Source organism: Sprattus sprattus (genome assembly GCF_963457725.1).
Source record: "Sprattus sprattus genome assembly, chromosome: 12".
NCBI classification, from domain to species: domain Eukaryota; kingdom Metazoa; phylum Chordata; class Actinopteri; order Clupeiformes; family Clupeidae; genus Sprattus; species Sprattus sprattus.
In genome coordinates, this window is record NC_137910.1 from 31,408,078 (window position 1) to 31,427,307 (window position 19,230).

Genomic DNA, 19,230 nt, shown 5'->3' on the forward strand with positions numbered 1-19,230 from the left:
GTGTGTGTGAGTGTGTGTGTGAGTGACCCTGTGTATTGCTGTGTGTGTGTGAGTGTGTGTGTGTGTGACCCTGTGTATTGCTGTGTGTGTGTGAGTGTGTGTGTGTGTGACCCTGTGTATTGCCGTAGAAGCCCACATTGGTGTGAAAGCCCCCCCACCCCTTCCCCGTGGCCAGGCTAGGTTTTGTTATGTTAATTAAATTGACCTGGATTGAAAACAACTCCCCCGCCCCCGCCAGGGGAGGCACCCCGTCACTGCTTCACTGATTTAAAAAACCTGAAAGTCACCGGTTCGATCCCCACTAGTGGCAACCATGGCCCAAGTTGCTTAACGACTGTTAACGACTCTTAATGACTGTTATAAGAGTAAGCCTGTATAATTACACGCCAGAAACGAATCTCAAGAACATTAAGGTGAAATAATAATATATAAGTTAGGAAAATTACACATAGCCTAAGTTAAAACTTTTAAACACATACCACCATAAACATGTGAGATAATTCGACAAGAGACATTGAAAGACAGCTAACTCACTGCTTCGTCAAATAAGAGAGATCAACTATATATATCTGGAACCACTTACAGATTCCGATTAGCTAAATTTGCGTCTGGATGGTAAGGTGTTATCTTTCCCCATCCCACCCATGCTAAGCCATTTCTAGCATAACATGCGATCTACCGTGGAAAACAGAAGGCAGGCGATTTTTTTTATCAGTTCTCACCACACAACGACGTCTCATCTTTGCTCCTTGAATGTCCAGTGGTGTAGTCCAGTGAATACGCAGGTATACGGATTATACCCACTTATTTTTCAGTCAGCATTGGGTATACCCACTTCTCAAAACAGGGTGTTTATCCTGTGCTGTATGAATAAATAAAGAGTATGCCCACTTCTCCAGGGACCACTCCACCACTGTGAATGTCGATGTAATGGTATGGTGTTATTGAAACTTACTACGTGTAAAAAAGACTAGAAATTGAACGTTTATTATTCGAGTCTAAAGTTTCTAATGTTGCCTCGGGCGCCTTTACGTGAACATAATTAAAACGTCACATAAATCCACTAAACAATTCCCAATTCGCACGCTCCAGTATCAGAACAGAAATACCCCAGAGGAGGGAGGAATGATAAACCAAGTACTTGGTTGCACCGACGAGCTAGGTTCTCACCAGCAAAGGTGGCTAAGCAGATAGCACCATTAGGTACACAGTACCACTAACCTGAAGAGCGCAGGTTCAAATCTCGCGAAGCTCGCGTAAAATCTACCTGAAAAGACACAGGTTAGATATTTACGAGTGGCAAACAAGTCCCAAGTTGCGAAATGACCATCTCAATATCAGAGTTAGCCCGACTCTGTATAATTACATGCCAAAAGTGAATCTCAAGAACATTACAGAGAGGAAGCTCCGGAATATGAGTGGAACAGCCTCGAAAGTACATTGGAAGCCTCGAAGTCTGAAACTGAAAGGCAAAGCAAGAATCTTGATATCCCCGAAATCAAAACCCTGTGAAGACAGAACTCTGAAAACGGAAGGCGAATCAAGAAATGTGATAACCCCGGAGCAAAACCCTAATGACAGAATATTAATTAAATTATCATCGTGTACATTTTAATTTCGTTTTTTATGGGGCAATAGCTGTAAATGGGAGGGGATACGTTTTGTCAGTTGAAAGCTGACCTATACAGAATCTCATTCCGTCTCATCACAAGACGTTTTAATTCAATTCCTTGTCGTTTTCAACCAATGGCTTCAGCAGGGTGTGTGTGGCTAGACTGCTGACAGTCAATATGCTAATAAGAGCATTTCGCACCTCTGTCAGCGGGAGGTGAGAATGCTAAACACATCGGCCCCCCTCCCCTCGCAGGTTCCTTTCCGGGAAATTCCGTTCGTATGCGGCAGACGGATATTTCGGGGGAATGTCCGCGATCAGCCAGGAATGGTGATCATTCGCGGCTGTATCACAGCGTATACGGGCCCGATAATCTTGCTTTTCGTGCAGTGACTCTTAAGTGCTCAAGTGGCATACTTTCAAGTGGCACTGTATATGCATCGTGAGTGTCAGGGATCCGACAGTGCTGCATTTCGAAATGTGCTTTCAAATATGAACACCTGGTAGTAGTAACCTATAGGGGTGGGAATCTTGTGGCACCTCACGATTCGATTCTGATTCAGAGGTCAACGATTCGATTCTAAATCGATTATCAATTTTAAATCGATTTTGTAATTTAAAAAAAACGTTTTTGTTTTTTTTTCAATGCAATAATCAATGCAGCTTGCATTTCAACATAAAATGGATGTGTACAAAATCGATTATAAACTTCTCTGAATCGACACAGAATCGTTTTAGATAGAATCGAGAAAAATCAATTAATCGATTTTTTTCCCCCACCCCTATTGTGTATATGGAAATGGGTGTGTGGCCAAAATGGACGTGCTTGTAGTGCTTCAGTAACGGGTACCTTGTAGACAGCATTTCAACCTCACACTCAACACCCCAAAAGGGCCGTGAGGAAGGCATACATCATCTTCCTCCTAAACACTGACATAGGCAATGGACTTCAGGGAGTCAGGGATGCTGGACTGAAATGCCATTTTCACTTGATATGTTTTAAGCTCAGTGTGTGCATCTCTGTGTGCCTTTCTTTGTCTTCCTCAGCTGGCGGGGGCTCTCTTCATTGGTGCTGGATTTTGGGCCTGGAGTGAAAAGGTAAAGTATTGTTATTTAAAATATTTCAGGTAAACAAATAACAGATTAACATGAAGAAAATTAAACAAAATAATAATGAAACACTTTTCAACATGGTACTCAAAGTGCTCAAACGTTTGCCCAGACTCCTGCATTCTTGGTAGTGCAATTTGTATTTTAAACTAGGCTCAATTCAATACAGAGCCCAGAGCCTGGAGCATCCTTGGGCAAAGAAAAACTCCCTCTAAACAGAAAGAACCCTTGAGCATCTTCTTGGAGCCAGGCTGATAGAGAGGTAGAGATTGAAAAGGGGGGCTGGCAGAAGAGAAGGCAGGCGAAAGAGAGGGGAGAGAATCCCTAACATGGCAGATGAAGAAAATATGTAGCAATCAATTTGATAAACACATAAAAAGATACATTTAGGTAAACAATTAACAGTAGGTAATATGGCCACTTTATCAGTATCAGTTATTGCATGTTTATGTTGGACATTGTCATTTTTTTTCTATCCAAAAGGGAGTACTGTTGGACCTGACACAGGTGACCAGGCAACATGGCTTTGACCCAGTGTGGGTGGTGCTGGTGGTCGGTACAGTGACCTTCACCCTGGGCTTTGCAGGCTGTGTAGGGGCACTTAGGGAAAACATATGCCTCCTGAAGTTTGTGAGTTCTCTATCTGGCCATTCATAATGAGTTCATTGCCACAAGATTAAAATAAAGGCAGTCTCAGTTTTCACTGTTTATCATTGACTGTTGCCCTCTCTGTGTCTCAACTACAGTTTTCAGGAATCATTGTCTTAATCTTCTTCCTGGAGCTAGCCATGGCAGTGCTGGCCTTTACGTTCCAAGAACAAGTGAGAGAATGGCTCAACGACTTCTTTCTTCAGAATGTCAAAGCCTACCGAGATGATATAGATCTTCAGAACCTGATTGATTCATTGCAGCGAATGGTGAGGAACACGGGTTCTAGTGGCACAGCCACTTTGTGCTTTTGCGTGTGTGTGTATCACATTGTGTAGTTGAGGAACTGGCTGTCACAATGTGTTCTGATGTAAAGCTTCTTCCAATGACAGAACCATTGCTGTGGTGCCAAGGACCCCAATGACTGGAATCTGAATGTTTACTTCAACTGCAGCCAGCGGAACAGTCTTCAGAAGAGCAGGGAGAGCTGTGGAGTCCCTTTCTCCTGTTGTCTTAGTGACCCTGCTGTGAGTCCCTTTCTCCTGTTGTCTTAGTGACCCTGCTGTGAGTCCCTGCTCTTGTTGTCTTAGTGACCCTGCTGTGGAGTCCCTTTCTCCTGTTGTCTTAGTGACCCTGCTGTGAGTCCCTTTCTCCTGTTGTCTTAGTGACCCTGCTGTGAGTCCCTGCTCTTGTTGTCATAGTGACCCTGCTGTGAGTCCCTTTCTCATGTTGTCTTAGTGACCCTGCTGTGAGTCCCTTTCTCATGTTGTCATAGTGACCCTGCTGTGAGTCCCTGCTCTTGTTGTCATAGTGACCCTGCTGTGAGTCCCTTTCTCATGTTGTCATAGTGACCCTGCTGTGAGTCCCTTTCTCATGTTGTCATAGTGACCCTGCTGTGAGTCCCTTTCTCCTGTTGTCTTAGTGACCCTGCTGTGAGTCCCTTTCTCATGTTGTCATAGTGACCCTGCTGTGAGTCCCTTTCTCCTGTTGTTTCTATCCCCTGCTGTGAGCCCTGTCCCAAAACATGTCTCTGTTCTTAATATAATTTGTGTTTGTAAACTTCTCCTGCATTTCTTGTCTGTTTCCATCTATTGTTGGGAGGTTGAATTGTGTATTGACTCACCAACTTACGGACATTTTTATTCCTGTGTAGGATACCGTAGTTAACACACAGTGTGGATATGATGTCAGATCTTCTGGCTCAGTGGTGAGTTTTTTTTTTACTTTTAGTTTAGTTTGAAGTTGTCCGCCTCCTTACTCTGCATTCACACTGGGAGTAGCGAGCGCATTAAAACAATTTTAGCAAAAAGGGGATCGTGGAGGCTACATGTTCATTATATATTCATTAAGTCTTTCTCGCCCTCACTCAGAATGAGGATAAAAAAAGTCATCTGTACAACTAAATAAAAGTACAACTTTGTGGTCATCACTTTTTGTACCACCATTGTATTGGCTGCCATTATCAAAGACAAACTCAATGCAGAACGATAGAGCTGACCATAGCAGCAGAAACATCCGCGGTGTGAACACACACACGCAACTGAGACAAAGCAGTACTGCAACACAGGCACACGCAGTGCGTGCAGTGTGCGTCAGGCCTTAGGCTGTGTTCAAGGGTTAACTTGAAATTAGTTTCATGTATGTGGAGAGAGGGGGGGGGGGTTCCCATTGGTGGACATGTACATGCACATCAGCTGCAGTGACGTGTTATTTTACATGAATAGCATGTTGAATATCAATTGTTCATGAAACAATTGTTTTGATTTAATTTGATACAGCGCAAATTAAATCTAACAAGGTCAGACAACCCACTGCTCTGTACGGCGAAACACTCCTCACTAGAGCTACTCACTATAGAGTTCATAATGGATGAAAAAAACTACATTTGTAAAGGAAAGCTGAACACTCATTCAACTATATGTGACCAGGCATGGCTAAACCAGCCACAAGTCTCCCCAGAGACATTTTGAGTGTAGGTTTAAAGCTATCCAGTGATGTCTCACTCATGTAGATCTGATAATATTTGTATAAGTTGTGATCATTTGAATGTATACCCCTCAGAAAAGCCTTTGCTGACAAAAAGGACCTCTAATTTTTCCAAATTGCCACCTCACCTTGGACAAAGGGAAGACAGTTGTGCTGATTTGCATCTCAGTGAGATTAGCCCTCCTCTACAGATGTCACACTGACATCTGGTATCTGTAGCCCTTCCCCCTATAGGTGTCACTGAAGACTCAATCATTTTAGTGTTGTTAATTGTCACGATAGGAGAGACTCCGGTTGCAGTTCAGTACAATATTTATTCACTGGTAACAACTTACAACTTTGGTCCTGGAGCTAACTGATATACCACTGTTCAATATCACAGGTATTACTAGACTGCCGTTGTATTGCTGTGACGTCATTCAGGAGGCCATACCTAACTAATCAACCCAAGATTGATTGAACTACTAGACATCACTGAATGATAACTAGATATCACAACATCTCCCCTTTCCCAAAGAGAATATACAAATGTTGTCTGCCTCTCTAGTTAACATATTCCTCAGGACCAATTAACACACAGAACAACTTTGCATTTTTCAAAACATTATCTGCTACCCTTATTAACTCCCTTGCCATTTTCAAATATTAAAATCAAATGAATATGTTTTTTTTTTCTTTTATATATATTTTCTAAACTAGGACATCGGGGTAGACTGCCCTCCGTCCACAGTAACTTAGGGTTTATTCTGCCCTCAAACAGTCACTGTTCCTAGAACATAAGCCATATTATCAGTATTACTTTGTTGCTCTTTCTTGAACATAAGAGTCTTTTAAGAGTTCTTTTTCTTTTTCTTTTAACTAAGTGTCTTTGAACCTTAGAGGGGTTTTAACCTCTCTACCTCTAGAGGTTAGTCTCACAGCCCTAGGGGTTGTAGGCTGCTCAGTAAACCTTGGTGGAGTGCTTGTAGTTGGCTGGAGCACTGGCTGGGTCCCTCCAGTTGATCCAGGAACACTACTGTTTTGCTGGTCTGGCATCTCTGAGGAAGATGACTCCGGGACAACTTGAAGATGTCTTCTGTTCCGACGACTGACCATTCCATGGTCAGTTCTGATGACATAGGATCTTGGCTCGGGAGATTTACCCAGGACTTTCGCTGGTGTTTTCCAACCTTTCTCACCATCAAGTTTAACTCTCACGCTCCGGCCGGGGTGTAAATCAGGCAGAGCACGAGCTGAATGTCGGCGGTTATAGAAAAACCGATAGGCTTCTTTGGCTTTGTCGTCCCTCTGAAGCACTTGTTCATGACTGATGTGCTTAGGCTGCAGTTTCTTGTCCAGCATCGGGAGTGTTGTTCGGATCTGACGTCCAGTCATGAGCTGCGCTGGACTTGCTCCAGTTGCACTGATGGGGGTTGCACGATAGCACATCAGTGCAAGATGAGGATCTTGTTGCTTCAGGATACGCTTGGCTGTTTGTACAGCTCTCTCAGCAGCCCCATTCGCTTGAGGGTAATGAGGACTTGAGGTGGTATGGGTAAAACCATACTGATGTCTGAAATCTTGGAATTCAGAAGACGTGAACTGCATAGCATTGTCGCTTACCAACTCCAGGGGAATGCCCCATCTCACAAACATAGACTTGAGTCGCGTGATGACTTGTTGGCTTGTGGTAGTAGTTAGGTGGGCTATTTCAATATCTCTGGAGTAGTAGTCCACGACAATGAGGTATTTTCTGCCCTCAAGCTCACACAGGTCGGCTGCAACTTTTTGCCATGGACCCTTAGGTAAGGGGGTTGTTTTGAGTGTCTCTCTTTTCTGTGTTGGTCTGTGCTCCACACAAAACGTGCATGACTTCACAATCTTTACAATGTCTGTACTTATAGCTGGCCACCAGACCGACATCCTGGCTCTTTCCCTGCACTTCGTCAGCCCCTGGTGACCCTCATGAATCTGTCGCAGTACCTCTGCTCTCTGTGTGGCTGGGATGACAATCCTGTCTTGGTACAGTACGAGGCCATCTGACTCGGATAGATGTGCTCTCGCTATGTAGAACCCCTGCAGTGATGGCAAGTATGCCATTCTCTGTGGCCAGCCTGTCCTGATCCACCCAATGACCATCTGGAGATCAATGTCATCGCGTGTAGCCTCTCTGATGTCATCCAGTCGATGTGCTGACATCGGTCTGCTGGTCACCACACTCTCCACGAACGCCTTAACATCCTCCTCGGTGTCTGACGTTGTCTCTTCCCTCAGTGGGTTTCTACTGAGAGTGTCAGCCACTATAAGCTGCTTCCCTGGCACATGAACAGCCTTCACATTGAAGCGCATAAGGCGCATCAGCAAACGCTGACACCTGAGTGGCGCTTTATCCAGGTCGTACGTGTTGATTAATGGAACCAACGGCTTGTGATCAGTTTGTAAACAGAAACTCTCCATACCTTGTAAGTAGCGGGAAAAACGCTCACATGCCCATACTCCTGCCAGGCACTCTTTCTCTATTTGAGCGTATCTTTTTTCAGCTTCCGTTAATGTGCGTGAACAAAAGGCGACTGGCCTAAGCTCACTTCCATGTGCCTGTAACAGTGTGGCTCCTAGGCCGTAACTACTCGCATCGGCACTGACGACTGTCACTTTACTGGCGTCATAATAGGCTAGTACAGGTGCTGATACTAACAGCTCTTTTGCTCTGGCAAACGCCTGCTCTTGTGGCTCACCCCAGATCCAGGCAGTCTCTTTCTTTAGCAGCTCTGTGACTGGGTGCAGTGTGGTTGACAGGCCAGGCAAGAATTTCCCCAGGTAGTTGACTAGTCCAAGCACTTGGCGTAGCTCATTGACATTAGTAGGACTCGGCATCTCGGATATGGCTTTAACTTTGCTGGTATCAGGCTTTATCCCGTCCTGTCCAATGATGTGTCCAAAGTACTGTATTTCAGTTTTTCCAAAGTGACACTTGTCTCTGTTTAGCTTTAGACCTGAGTCTTTGATGGTTTGAAGCACTGTGCTCAGGCGACGGTCGTGTTCTTCCTTATCTCGTCCATAGACTAGCACATCATCCATCACGGCAACGGTTCCCTCGTGATCCTTTAGCAGTGTAGTCATCTCCCGCTGAAAAATTTCAGGGGCTGAAGAAATCCCGAATGGGAGGCGGCGGAAGCAGAACCTCCCTACTGGGGTGATGAAGGTGGTTAGCTTCCTACAACTGGCTTCCAGCGGAATTTGCCAAAATCCACTGGAGGCGTCCAATGTGGAGAAGATCTTTGCCCCGACGAGCTTGGGGGCTATGTCCTCTAAGGTCGGCAACATGAACCTCTCCCGCCTCACTGCCTCATTGAGTTTCTTTAAATCAACACATATTCTGACTTTACCTGTCTTTTTGATCACAGGCACCATAGGTGCACACCAGTCAGTTGGTTCGGTGACCTCTTCAATGATGCCCAGCGACTGCATTCGCTTCAATTCTTCCTCCACTTTCGGCAGAATGGGGAAGGGCACTCTGCGTGGAGTGGCTAAGCTGTATGGGTTTGCATCTGACCTCAGTTTTATTTTAACAGGCTCACAGTTCAGTAATCCCATATCACCAAACACGTCTGTGTCAATCTCGTCGACTCTCAGGACTAGACCCATCTTACATGCTGCAACTCTGCTAAGAAGATTGTTTGCATACGGCCCTTTTATCACAAAGATCCAGAATGTGTACTGCTGTCCCTTATGCTCACTTCTTGCGAGAAATTTCCCCATGCAATTAATTCTGCCACCTGGGCTACTAACATCAGTTCCTGTTGTCACTAGTTTGGGGCGCTGTGGCAAGCTCTGGTATGTGTACTGAGATATGACAGTTATGTCTGCACCAGTGTCGATTTTAAACTTTACATTACAGCCATTCACTGGGAGCACGACATGCCACCTTTCATCTGAGTCTGGCTGTTTAGTCACCGACCCAAGAAAAAATGCTCCTTGATTTTCCATTTCCACATTAGGCCCTGTTGTGACTTCCTTCACCATCTTTGTTTTACATGCAATTTCGAAATGTCCCATTTTATTACACTTCCTGCACCTCTTATTGCGTGCAGGGCATGTGTCAGTATCACCATGCATTCGATTGCAACGTGAGCAATTTCCTTGCTTAAACTCACTGTTAGTCTGCTTGTTGAACTGCCGCTGCTGTCCTCCGTTGCTCCTCTTTGGAAATCCATGTCGCTGCTTGCGATTCACCTCGTCCACTTGGCTCATGGCGCTGCTGTCAGCCCTGTCCGCGCTCTGCATTTTCACTTGCTCATACTGGCGCGCAACTTGAACCGCCTTGGCCAGAGTCAAGTCCTTTTCCATTTGTAGCTTTTGTGAAACTTCATTGTCCATAATGCCTATCACTAGCCGATCTCTGATTTGTTCTTCCTTGGTAATTCCATATTCACAATGTTCAGCCAACTCGTAGAGACTTCTGACGAAAGATTCCACTGATTCTCCCGCTTTCTGAGCTCTCTTATGAAAACATGCTCGCTCATGAATCACATTTCTTTTTGGCACAAAATGGTCGTCGAACTTTGCATTCAATACATCATAGTCGAACTCATCATCCTCATCTAGTTCAAATGCATTATAGATGTGTTCACTGTCTCTGCCCATCGAGTAAAGTAACGAATTCACCTGCACCTCCCCGCTCTCTTTATCCAGTTTCGAAGCCACACGAAATCTGGAAAAACGTTGTCTCCATGTTGGCCACGCCGCTGGCATGGAGAAATCAAACGGCTCCGGTGGGTTGAATTTTGGCATTTTTCCTCACTTTGTCGGCGTGAAGTCCGTAAAGTCTGACACCATGTCACGATAGGAGAGACTCCGGTTGCAGTTCAGTACAATATTTATTCACTGGTAACAACTTACAACTTTGGTCCTGGAGCTAACTGATATACCACTGTTCAATATCACAGGTATTACTAGACTGCCGTTGTATTGCTGTGACGTCATTCAGGAGGCCATACCTAACTAATCAACCCAAGATTGATTGAACTACTAGACATCACTGAATGATAACTAGATATCACAACATGTATGTAGTGTTATTTTCATTAGGACTTGAATCAGAATTAGAAGGTACTAAAATGGAAATGCTTTTATTACAAAAGACATTGAATAGCATGCATTAATACACAGGATAAAATGTTACAATCCCATAATCCAAGGTATAAACCAGTACTGCAAAATGGAAGTCAATATGAATCCAATACACTAGACAATAAGAATAAAGATACAATTACAAAGATTTTGTGTTTGATAATATCAGTCAGGTTGTTTTTGCCAATTCTGAAAGGGGAAACAAATAAGTTTCACATCATGGGTCATGCTAACAGGCACCGTCACCTGACTGTATGTAGCTTGCCCCTAACACTAACTGAAAACACATTGGAAGTTGGAACACATAGTGGCTAGGTAGCTAGCTGCTAATAAGTAACATAAGTAAGGTGACCAGACGTCCCCGGTTTCCGGGGACAGTCCCCGTTTTTGGTGGCCTGTCCCCGGCTGGAGCTGTCCCCGGAAATGTCCCCGGTTTTCACAGATAGACCCGGGATAGAAATTAAAAATTAAAAAAGAAAACAATGACCAAAATGTTTAGTTGCGTAGCCTACATACCACAGGCTCAAGCAAGCCAGCCAGCAGCCAGGGCAGCAAGCTCTCGCTCGGAGCTCAAAGATCTAGAATGACCGTCCTTTTAGTATTTTGATTGGTGGAATATGCAGCGCGGTAGAATCTTTGCCATTGGCTTTTTTTTATTATTTAGAAAGAGATCGCGTTCACTCATTCATTCAGCCAGCTAGCTCTGACAATACGAGTACAACAAGATAGGATAGCATTAGGATAGGTTAGTGTCATTGTTTATCATCTATGTCATATATTATTTAACTCATGATCTACATATTTAACCCATGATCTACAATAATCATATTATTTAACATATGATCTACAATTTGCAACAATGTGTGTGTTAAGCAGCAGCTATCTGTTGGTCAGATGTCAGTCACATCTGTAGACTTGCTAACTAACTTTGTTAACTTTTTAACATTAGCAGTGATACTAGCTACAGTACTATGATATTACAGTTTCACTAATCTGGGTTACTAGAGGTAGTTGGCAACTTGACATTAAATGAAACCACATGTATTAATCACAAACTGTATGAGGTATGCTATCTCTGTCTGGGTGGCTCCGGGAACGTTGGTTTAAAAGCCGCGCAACCACTCTTCCCTGCCATCAATTTTGTTGTAGGCTTTAGATACAGCCTGGTTGAACACGAACGTTTTCGTTTTATATTGTATCAACATACGTTTTCAAATAGCCCTGGGCCAGGCTGTCAGATGTCTATTTTATCACTATAACATTATACTCAAAATCGGAAGAATATTTTTTTCTTTGTCAAGTTTAGTCAAACTGCTGATGTTATGGCAGTGGGTTAATTGCGTTCAAGATGAGGAAGCAAAAACAGTCACATCAGTTCAATTTTAAGCAGGAGGTTAAAAAATTTGCTAAAATATGAGTCATGTGCTTAGGCTACATAGATTTTCATGTAGCCTAGAATAAGGGTAGGACTACATTACCTAAAAACTAAAACAAAAAACGTATGTTCTTGTGGTGGTCTCTTAAAAGACATAATGAAATGTGTTTTTCCCCACATTAACTTCACATATTCTGCATTAACAAAGATGTCAACTGGAAGTGTGCCACAGAACTTGTTATTATTTAGATTATTCAGATCTCCCCCCTTCACTTTGACATTGCTTGTTTTTTTTTTTTACTGAAATTGTATTTTGAATCTTTTTGTTTGTTTGTTTCTTAAATCACTTTTGGTATAGTAATACCTAAAAAACAATTCCAAAGATCATGGAGTGTATGGGCCTAATCTGTATTTTCATTGTTCCAGCTGATTACACAGAATATAGGAATACACTGCATTTAGTTTCCTCAATGGCCTTAACATGTTCTATGCTGGAAAAACATACACCTGACACCCATATGTGCAAACCAGTCACTTATCAGCCAAGCACAGAGGTTAGGCCTACTGCAAGGAAGCTTGAGTCAACGAGGTTCTTATCACAAAAAATTGGTTCTAATTATCTGGCAAAAGGTTGTTACCTTTACTACTCTTCATTTCAGCCACTTTGTGATTAGTTTTAAGATAAATACTCGTTGTTTGACACTTCCCCTTGCAATTTACAAGAACAAGGGTAAGATAAACTGCTTTATGAAAAAGGGCCCAGCCAGTGTCCCCGTTTTTCCGTTTACAAAGACAAAAACTTTACATGTTTTGGAGGTGTTAACGTATCTGAACTGAAATTGTCCCCGGATTTTGTCTCAGAAATCTGGTCACCTTAAACATAAGTAACACATCAGCAGTAATGAATCAAGTGTACTGATATTAAATGTACTACTAAATGTACTACTAACATGACATTCTCAAATTAAAGCCAGTGATATGATGGTTAACGATTAACGAGTTAACGATGGGTACCGACAGTTAGCATTACCATTGGATTTTAATGTTATGCTCAGTTATGCTAGCTCTGGCTATCCAGACAAAGGAGCCTTGTTTCTGGACACGTTTCACTTGACGAGCAGGGGCAATAGTCATCTGAAAAGTTTAAAATGATACTAAACGAAGGGAAATCTACTGTATGGAGATATTTCTGCTAAGTAGACAATGCAGATTGTAATTAGGCTGGTGGATATGTCCCATGTAAGAAGTGTGAAGTTTTTATGAAATATGATTGATGCAACTCTCGCTCTCCACAACAACGTGGATAAACCTCGCTGGTTGGATGTAGATAGTTTTCAGAACGAACGTCTGCGTGCAAAAAGATCTTCAATGGTAAGACTTGTCTGTTGAGCCTCTGTTGGTGTCTCATAAAACATGAGTTTAATTAAAGCATAACGTGTGTAATGTGTAGCTATTTCATTCCGTTTGTTAACCTTTTCTGCTGTCTGTCTCTGAACGTAGAGATTGCAGGGGATGAATTTGCCGAAGTAGATTACATGTTTTTAACTTCGGGTTTTATAATTCCCTTTCCTTTACGTCTACTGATGGCTTTTTGGTGGATGTAGTCATCTCCGAAGTAACTACCCCACACAGCAAAAGGACACCGCAGCGGATCCGCCGCGGAGGTGTCGCGGGTTCCGCAACGGACCCGCGAAACAGACCCGTATCGGGGTCCACTTGCACAGTCTAACAGATCCGGTACGGAGGCGGTAGTGGAGCCCGCATTGGCTCCGCACTGTATCCGGTCCGCATCCGTGCTTACCTCGAGGACCCGCCGTGGCTCCGCACTGTATTCGGTCCGCATCCGTGCATACCTCGCGGACCCGCCGTGGCTCCGCACTGTATCCGGTCCGCATCCGTGCATACCTCGCGGACCCGTCGTGGCACCGCACTGAATTCGATCCGCATCCGCGCTTAACACCTTATTACCTCCGCGGAGGTGGATGTATATTGTACATATTCTTTTGTTTAGTAGCCTAGCCTACATTCATTGTGAGATTATGTCAAAACCTATTCCTAGAGAACCCTGTAGCCTAATGTAGATAATGAAAGTAGGAATATTTGTTTATATTATACCCTCATCTTCAAACAGCATCGAAATAGCCTATATTTAGTGCTATATAATAATAATAGTAATAATAATAATAGGCCTAGGACGTTGCATACATCAAATAGCTTGCCTATTCAACTTCAATGAAATGCTGCGCCACAAACAGTCTAAGTTGTCTCCTTATTCTACTTTGCCCTGTTTCTACAATTTGCATTATATCTGTCCATAAGCACAGCTTAACTATCATAAAATGAATAACTGATGAATGACGAGAAGTGCAATAAAAAAGTTTATTCAACAGTTGATTTAGTCAGGCGATTCGATTTAATAGGCTATTCCGTGTGTGGGGACTCAAGTGCGGACGGCACGGCACGTCTTCTCGTGGCCCGATCCCCAGTCAGATTGAACAACCTTATAATGTGTTGCGTGACCTCAGCCTCCGTGCGTTTTTTCTGACTGCACCTGTAATCAAACAGACAGATTGTATGTTTATGAAAACAAAAAAAGACGACTTACACATAAAACATTCCCAAATCAACACTACACTAGATAACTCACATGGTCATTTACAACACATTAGGCGGGTCCTGTCCCAAGTGTAACCGGTGGCTTGTTCACTCTGCGTTGTGTTGTGCTGGCAAGCGGACACACGACTCTGTTTTGAATATGTATTGTTCTGGAAGACAGCAGTTGACAAGGCAGTGAGAATCCTACCCTCTTCCTTAGAATTAAGAGACAGGGCATACAACCACACAAGCCACGAACAGCAAATACAAACTTAACAGTCTGCCCTCAAAAAGTCCTTCACGAAAACTCGCGAACTTCCGTTACACAAGGCTAGGGGAGTAGCCTAGCCCCACACCAAAACCATACCATAAATGCTAGCGAAACCTAGCATGACAAGCTAACTAAACAAAATGAGTGTACAAACAAATCGGAATATAAACGAAACAATGACACACCTGGGCCCTGTTCGGCGTACGACTGAAGCTAAGATAATTAATTTAGCTCGCAACTGGAGATTAACTAGCTCGCTAAATGAGAACAGGCCAAACCGGTCTGGCGACGGGCGCTAATTTATTTTAACCTCAAGTTAATTTATCTCGTCAGCTAAATTGCGCGTGCACGTCTTGCTTCAAAAGGCAAGAAAGGTCGATCCCCAAAACCATGATTTTTTTTGAAAGGTATAATGGTCTAAACTCAAAGAAAAAGACTATTTTTTTTCTCCGATAACGCAGGATATGATCATGAACGCGTTATGAAGAATTCAAGACCATAATCATGTCAAAATTCAACACTCCCGTGGCAACCACAGCAATATAAGAAACTGTCTATAAGAGGTATAATACGTGACATCTTCTCCCTACACGATATGGTACTATGGTGCAGCGGGTTAAGCGTCTAGCTTGCATACTACAGATCACTGGTTCGACTCCCCTCACCCTCGTAAGATTTGTAGTTTTAAATCGCTTTGAATAAAACCGTCTGCTAAATGACTAAATGTGAATGTATTAATAAGAGATTCAATACATTTAAGCAATGAAAAGAAATTGTGTCTATTTCTCTCTTCTTATCATGCACCCACCTCCACCACCATTCACTACCGCACAAACACTAGACACGTTTCCAAAACTAAACGTTTGCAATGATGTAAGTTAAAGTAGGTAAAACAACTTTAGCCAATATCTATTTGGGTTATGTGCTCAAATTTCCTGGGATCAAAGAAAACGTTAGTATTCATGTGCAAACTAAAAATCACGTCTCAGGCAGCCTGAGACGTGATTTTTAGTTTGCACATGAATACTAACGTTTACATGAAAGTTATTTCGGGTTTATCAACTGTATGTCTCAACTGTACTATCTACCACTGTCATATAATTATGAGTGCTTTGTACTCCGCATCGCCGACATTACAAAAATGAAGGCTACCACTGGCAAGAAAGTGATGACATTCAATGTTTGACGGTGGTGTAGCCTATGCAATAAATGACTCGAGAAGGTCTTCTAAATGAATTATTCCTTGTCGGGTGGATCGGTAGCGCTCATACAAGAACTCATCATTATGGAAAAATGGATCTTCTTGGCGATCGCAAAGAACTCTTCCTACGCTAATCAAACTGACTCCTTGTCAATGGGATCCCTCCTTTTGGCGTGGGTATGGCAAGTTTAGCCAGCTAAACTTTGCTTAGCCTGCCCTGGAGCAGGCTAAGGCTAAGCGATTAATTACCATGGAAATTGAGCAAAAGTTGCTTCGCCGAATCCGCTAAAGTGGTGTTGTCTTTTTTTAGCCTGGAGTTTAGCTCGCTAAACCGCTTAGCGAGTGACGCCGAATAGTACCCTGGAAGACAGCAGTTGACAAGGCACTGAGAATCCTACCCTACAATAAATAACAATAGCATACATAAATATCAATACATTACAATGCTAGTCATTACCAACCTCTTAGCCCCCAAGTTAACTAGTCACAGGCTTATCCTATACCATGTGACAACAGTAAACTAATATATAATATGCACCGAATTAAACAAGTCACCACCACAATAATAATGTATAAGTGTAGACCCTGGACCCTCCTGTGTGATCGGCCCCTAAGTAATCTGCTGTCCATCTCGCTTGAAAGACACGCAATGCGGGGCGCATTAAATCGCCGCCAGATGCATCTAGATTATAATGCTAATTCCCTCCAGTGAATACGCTAAAATTGTAGCCTAACTACTACTACCATAGCATACAAGCTCATTGACTAATATTCACTCTACTTTATTGACCGAAAAACCAGTACCAGCGAAATTATCAGCTTGATGTATAGTTTGCATTGCAAACGTGAACATTAACACATTCACTAGCAATAACTTGCAAAATGTTGCAATCGCACCTAGCAGCTACATGCCGCTACCTACATATGAGTAACTCATTAAAACAGACCAGACCTAATGACAATGTGTTTTTTTAATCACTCTACCATAACATATTCTGCCGAAATTGCTATCCCATTTTAATCAAATAGCTTCAGCCTCACATGATCATCACATCAGCTAATAGTCTGATGCATAAATGGTATGATACAATATCAAACAATATTATTTACACAGCATTAATACACATGATGATTAAAAAAAAAACACAAAGGCAAATGTTTACTGTGAATCTCGCAATATATCAATAAATCAATACACTTACTTAAGAGGGCTCAGCTCAATGGTATAGGCTACTTCAAAGAAAATCTGGAAGCAATGAGAGGCGGCAAATAAAAATTCCACTGATATGGGCTCTGATATGTAGCCACGGCCGTTACAGCCGTTAAGGCGCGTCCGCGTTCGTGGATCCGATCCTGATCCTCTTGGCGGAGCCAAAACGGTCCTCAAAGGCGCGTCCGGCCCCCGGATCAGATGTGGGTCCGCTCAGGAGCTGCTGTTCGATAGCAGCATTTACTGCGCCGGCCGGAGGCGGCGCTGATCCGTCCTACGGCATCAAAACGAATGTGACAGTCACGCGGGTTTGGCGATTCGAATGCGGATCCGCGTTTGAGTCTCCTGCTGTGTGGGACTGAACGTCTGTTTGCCTCAAGATGTCCAATGATTCGCATGTCCTGCCACTCTCTCTCGGCTGCTAGAGAATCACTCCGTAACTTGTACATAAGCTCTGGAGAAAGTTTGTTGCTACACGAATGTCTCCCGAGGAGAGAGTTCTCCTTTCTTCTTGCGTTGCATTTGCAGTCAAAGTTACCGTAGAGATAGCGTCTGATATGTCACGCTCCAGCTCCTCTGCTGCGAGGCCGAAAGATTCTTCTAAGGTCAGCTGGAGACTACGGATGTTCTCCAGTTTGATGAAATCGCGTTCATCATCTGTGCACTCATCTTAAGATTCAGAAGTCAGATTGCCATCTGGATAAGAGTAGAGGAGTATGATGTTGTATAAGTAGCCATGTGTATCGCTTGTAACGTGCAGCTGATTGGTCGAAAAAAATAACAAACGCGATCCAGCAGTTCATATGGAAATTAGGTAACACCCCCCCAAGCGCCACGAGAGTGAAGGAGAATTTAACCAAACTGTACCAACTTCAACGACAAAATGTATACTTTTAAGGTAACCAATACTGTTATCTGAAACATGGAGTGGCTTCTTCATGACTTCAATTTGCACATTCTGAAAAAAAACGAAAATCACTAATTTTGAAAAAAAAAACTTCAAATGTGTTTTTTCTCGAAATCGTCTCGGCCGACTTGTTCCCCCTTTTCGCCTGCCGGGTCACATATTACCAATGTTGTCATTGTGTAGTTTGTCTCCAAGAGGTTGCATTGCAACTTTGGCAATTCACCTGTTTCCTAGGCATGAATCTCAGCTGGCCGCTGCACAGTACAACAGAGTCTGATCTGTGTCTCCATGGTAGGGGGACCATTTTTCATGTGAAATGCATTACTTACAGTGCCTTGCATAAGTATTCACCCCCTTGGATGTTTTACCCTTGTATTGCTTTAATAAATCAGTCATGGTCAATATAAGTTGGCTTTTTGGACAAAAGAAATCACAAAAAAGCCCTCTTTAATGTCAACGTGAAAACAGATTTCTACACAGTAATGTAAATTAAATAAAAATATGTAATGAAAATAAGTGATTGCTTAAGTATTCACCCCCTTTATCACCCCCTTTATATAGACTGACCTAATTCAACAGAGGTCCAGCCAATTGGTGCTAGAAGTCTCACAATTTGTGAAATGGGGATCAGTGTGCAGTGAATGTGTCTCAAGTGATTGTAGTATAACTACACCTGTGTCTGGAAGGTCCATTCACTGGTCAGTATTCAGTAATCAGTATTCCTGGCTATTGTTAAACCATTAAGACCCAAGATCACTCTAAGCAATGCAGAGAAAAGGTTGTTGAAAAGCATAAGTTAGGGGGAGGATAAAATGTCCAAGGCAATAAACATCCCCTGGAATTATGTTAAATCCATCATCAAGAAATTGATGGATTGTGGCACATGTGTTAATCTGCCTAGATCAGGCCGTCCTCACAAACTGAGTGACCGTGCAAGAAGGAGACTAGTAAGAGAGGCCACCAATAGACCTATGACTACTCTGAAGGAGTTTCAAGCTTCAGCAGTTGAGATTGGAGAAACTCTGCATACACCAACTGTTGCCTGGGTTCTTGCTGCGCGTCGGGGTGTTGTTCGCCCCGTCGGGAATTATTTTTGGAGAATGACCGACGGACAATACATTATCCCGCTTATTATACGGTTACTTGCCAAAAACGATAGAAGACATTCCTCCAACATACCTATTTTTAATGATTTAAATAAAATAA

The 19,230-nt window shown here is 42.9% G+C and overlaps 1 protein-coding gene across 1 annotated transcript in view; it reads left to right on the forward strand.

The window, feature by feature from the left end:
* Positions 1–19,230, forward strand: part of tspan14 (tetraspanin 14) — a 59,882-nt gene that overhangs the window by 20,475 nt on the left and 20,177 nt on the right. Inside the window, exons 3-7 of the mRNA XM_080849509.1 lie at positions 2,660–2,710; positions 3,206–3,352; positions 3,469–3,639; positions 3,763–3,897; positions 4,524–4,577. Coding sequence (XP_080705635.1) covers positions 2,660–2,710; positions 3,206–3,352; positions 3,469–3,639; positions 3,763–3,897; positions 4,524–4,577 — 558 coding nt within the window. The remainder of the gene's footprint in view (positions 1–2,659; positions 2,711–3,205; positions 3,353–3,468; positions 3,640–3,762; positions 3,898–4,523; positions 4,578–19,230) is intronic.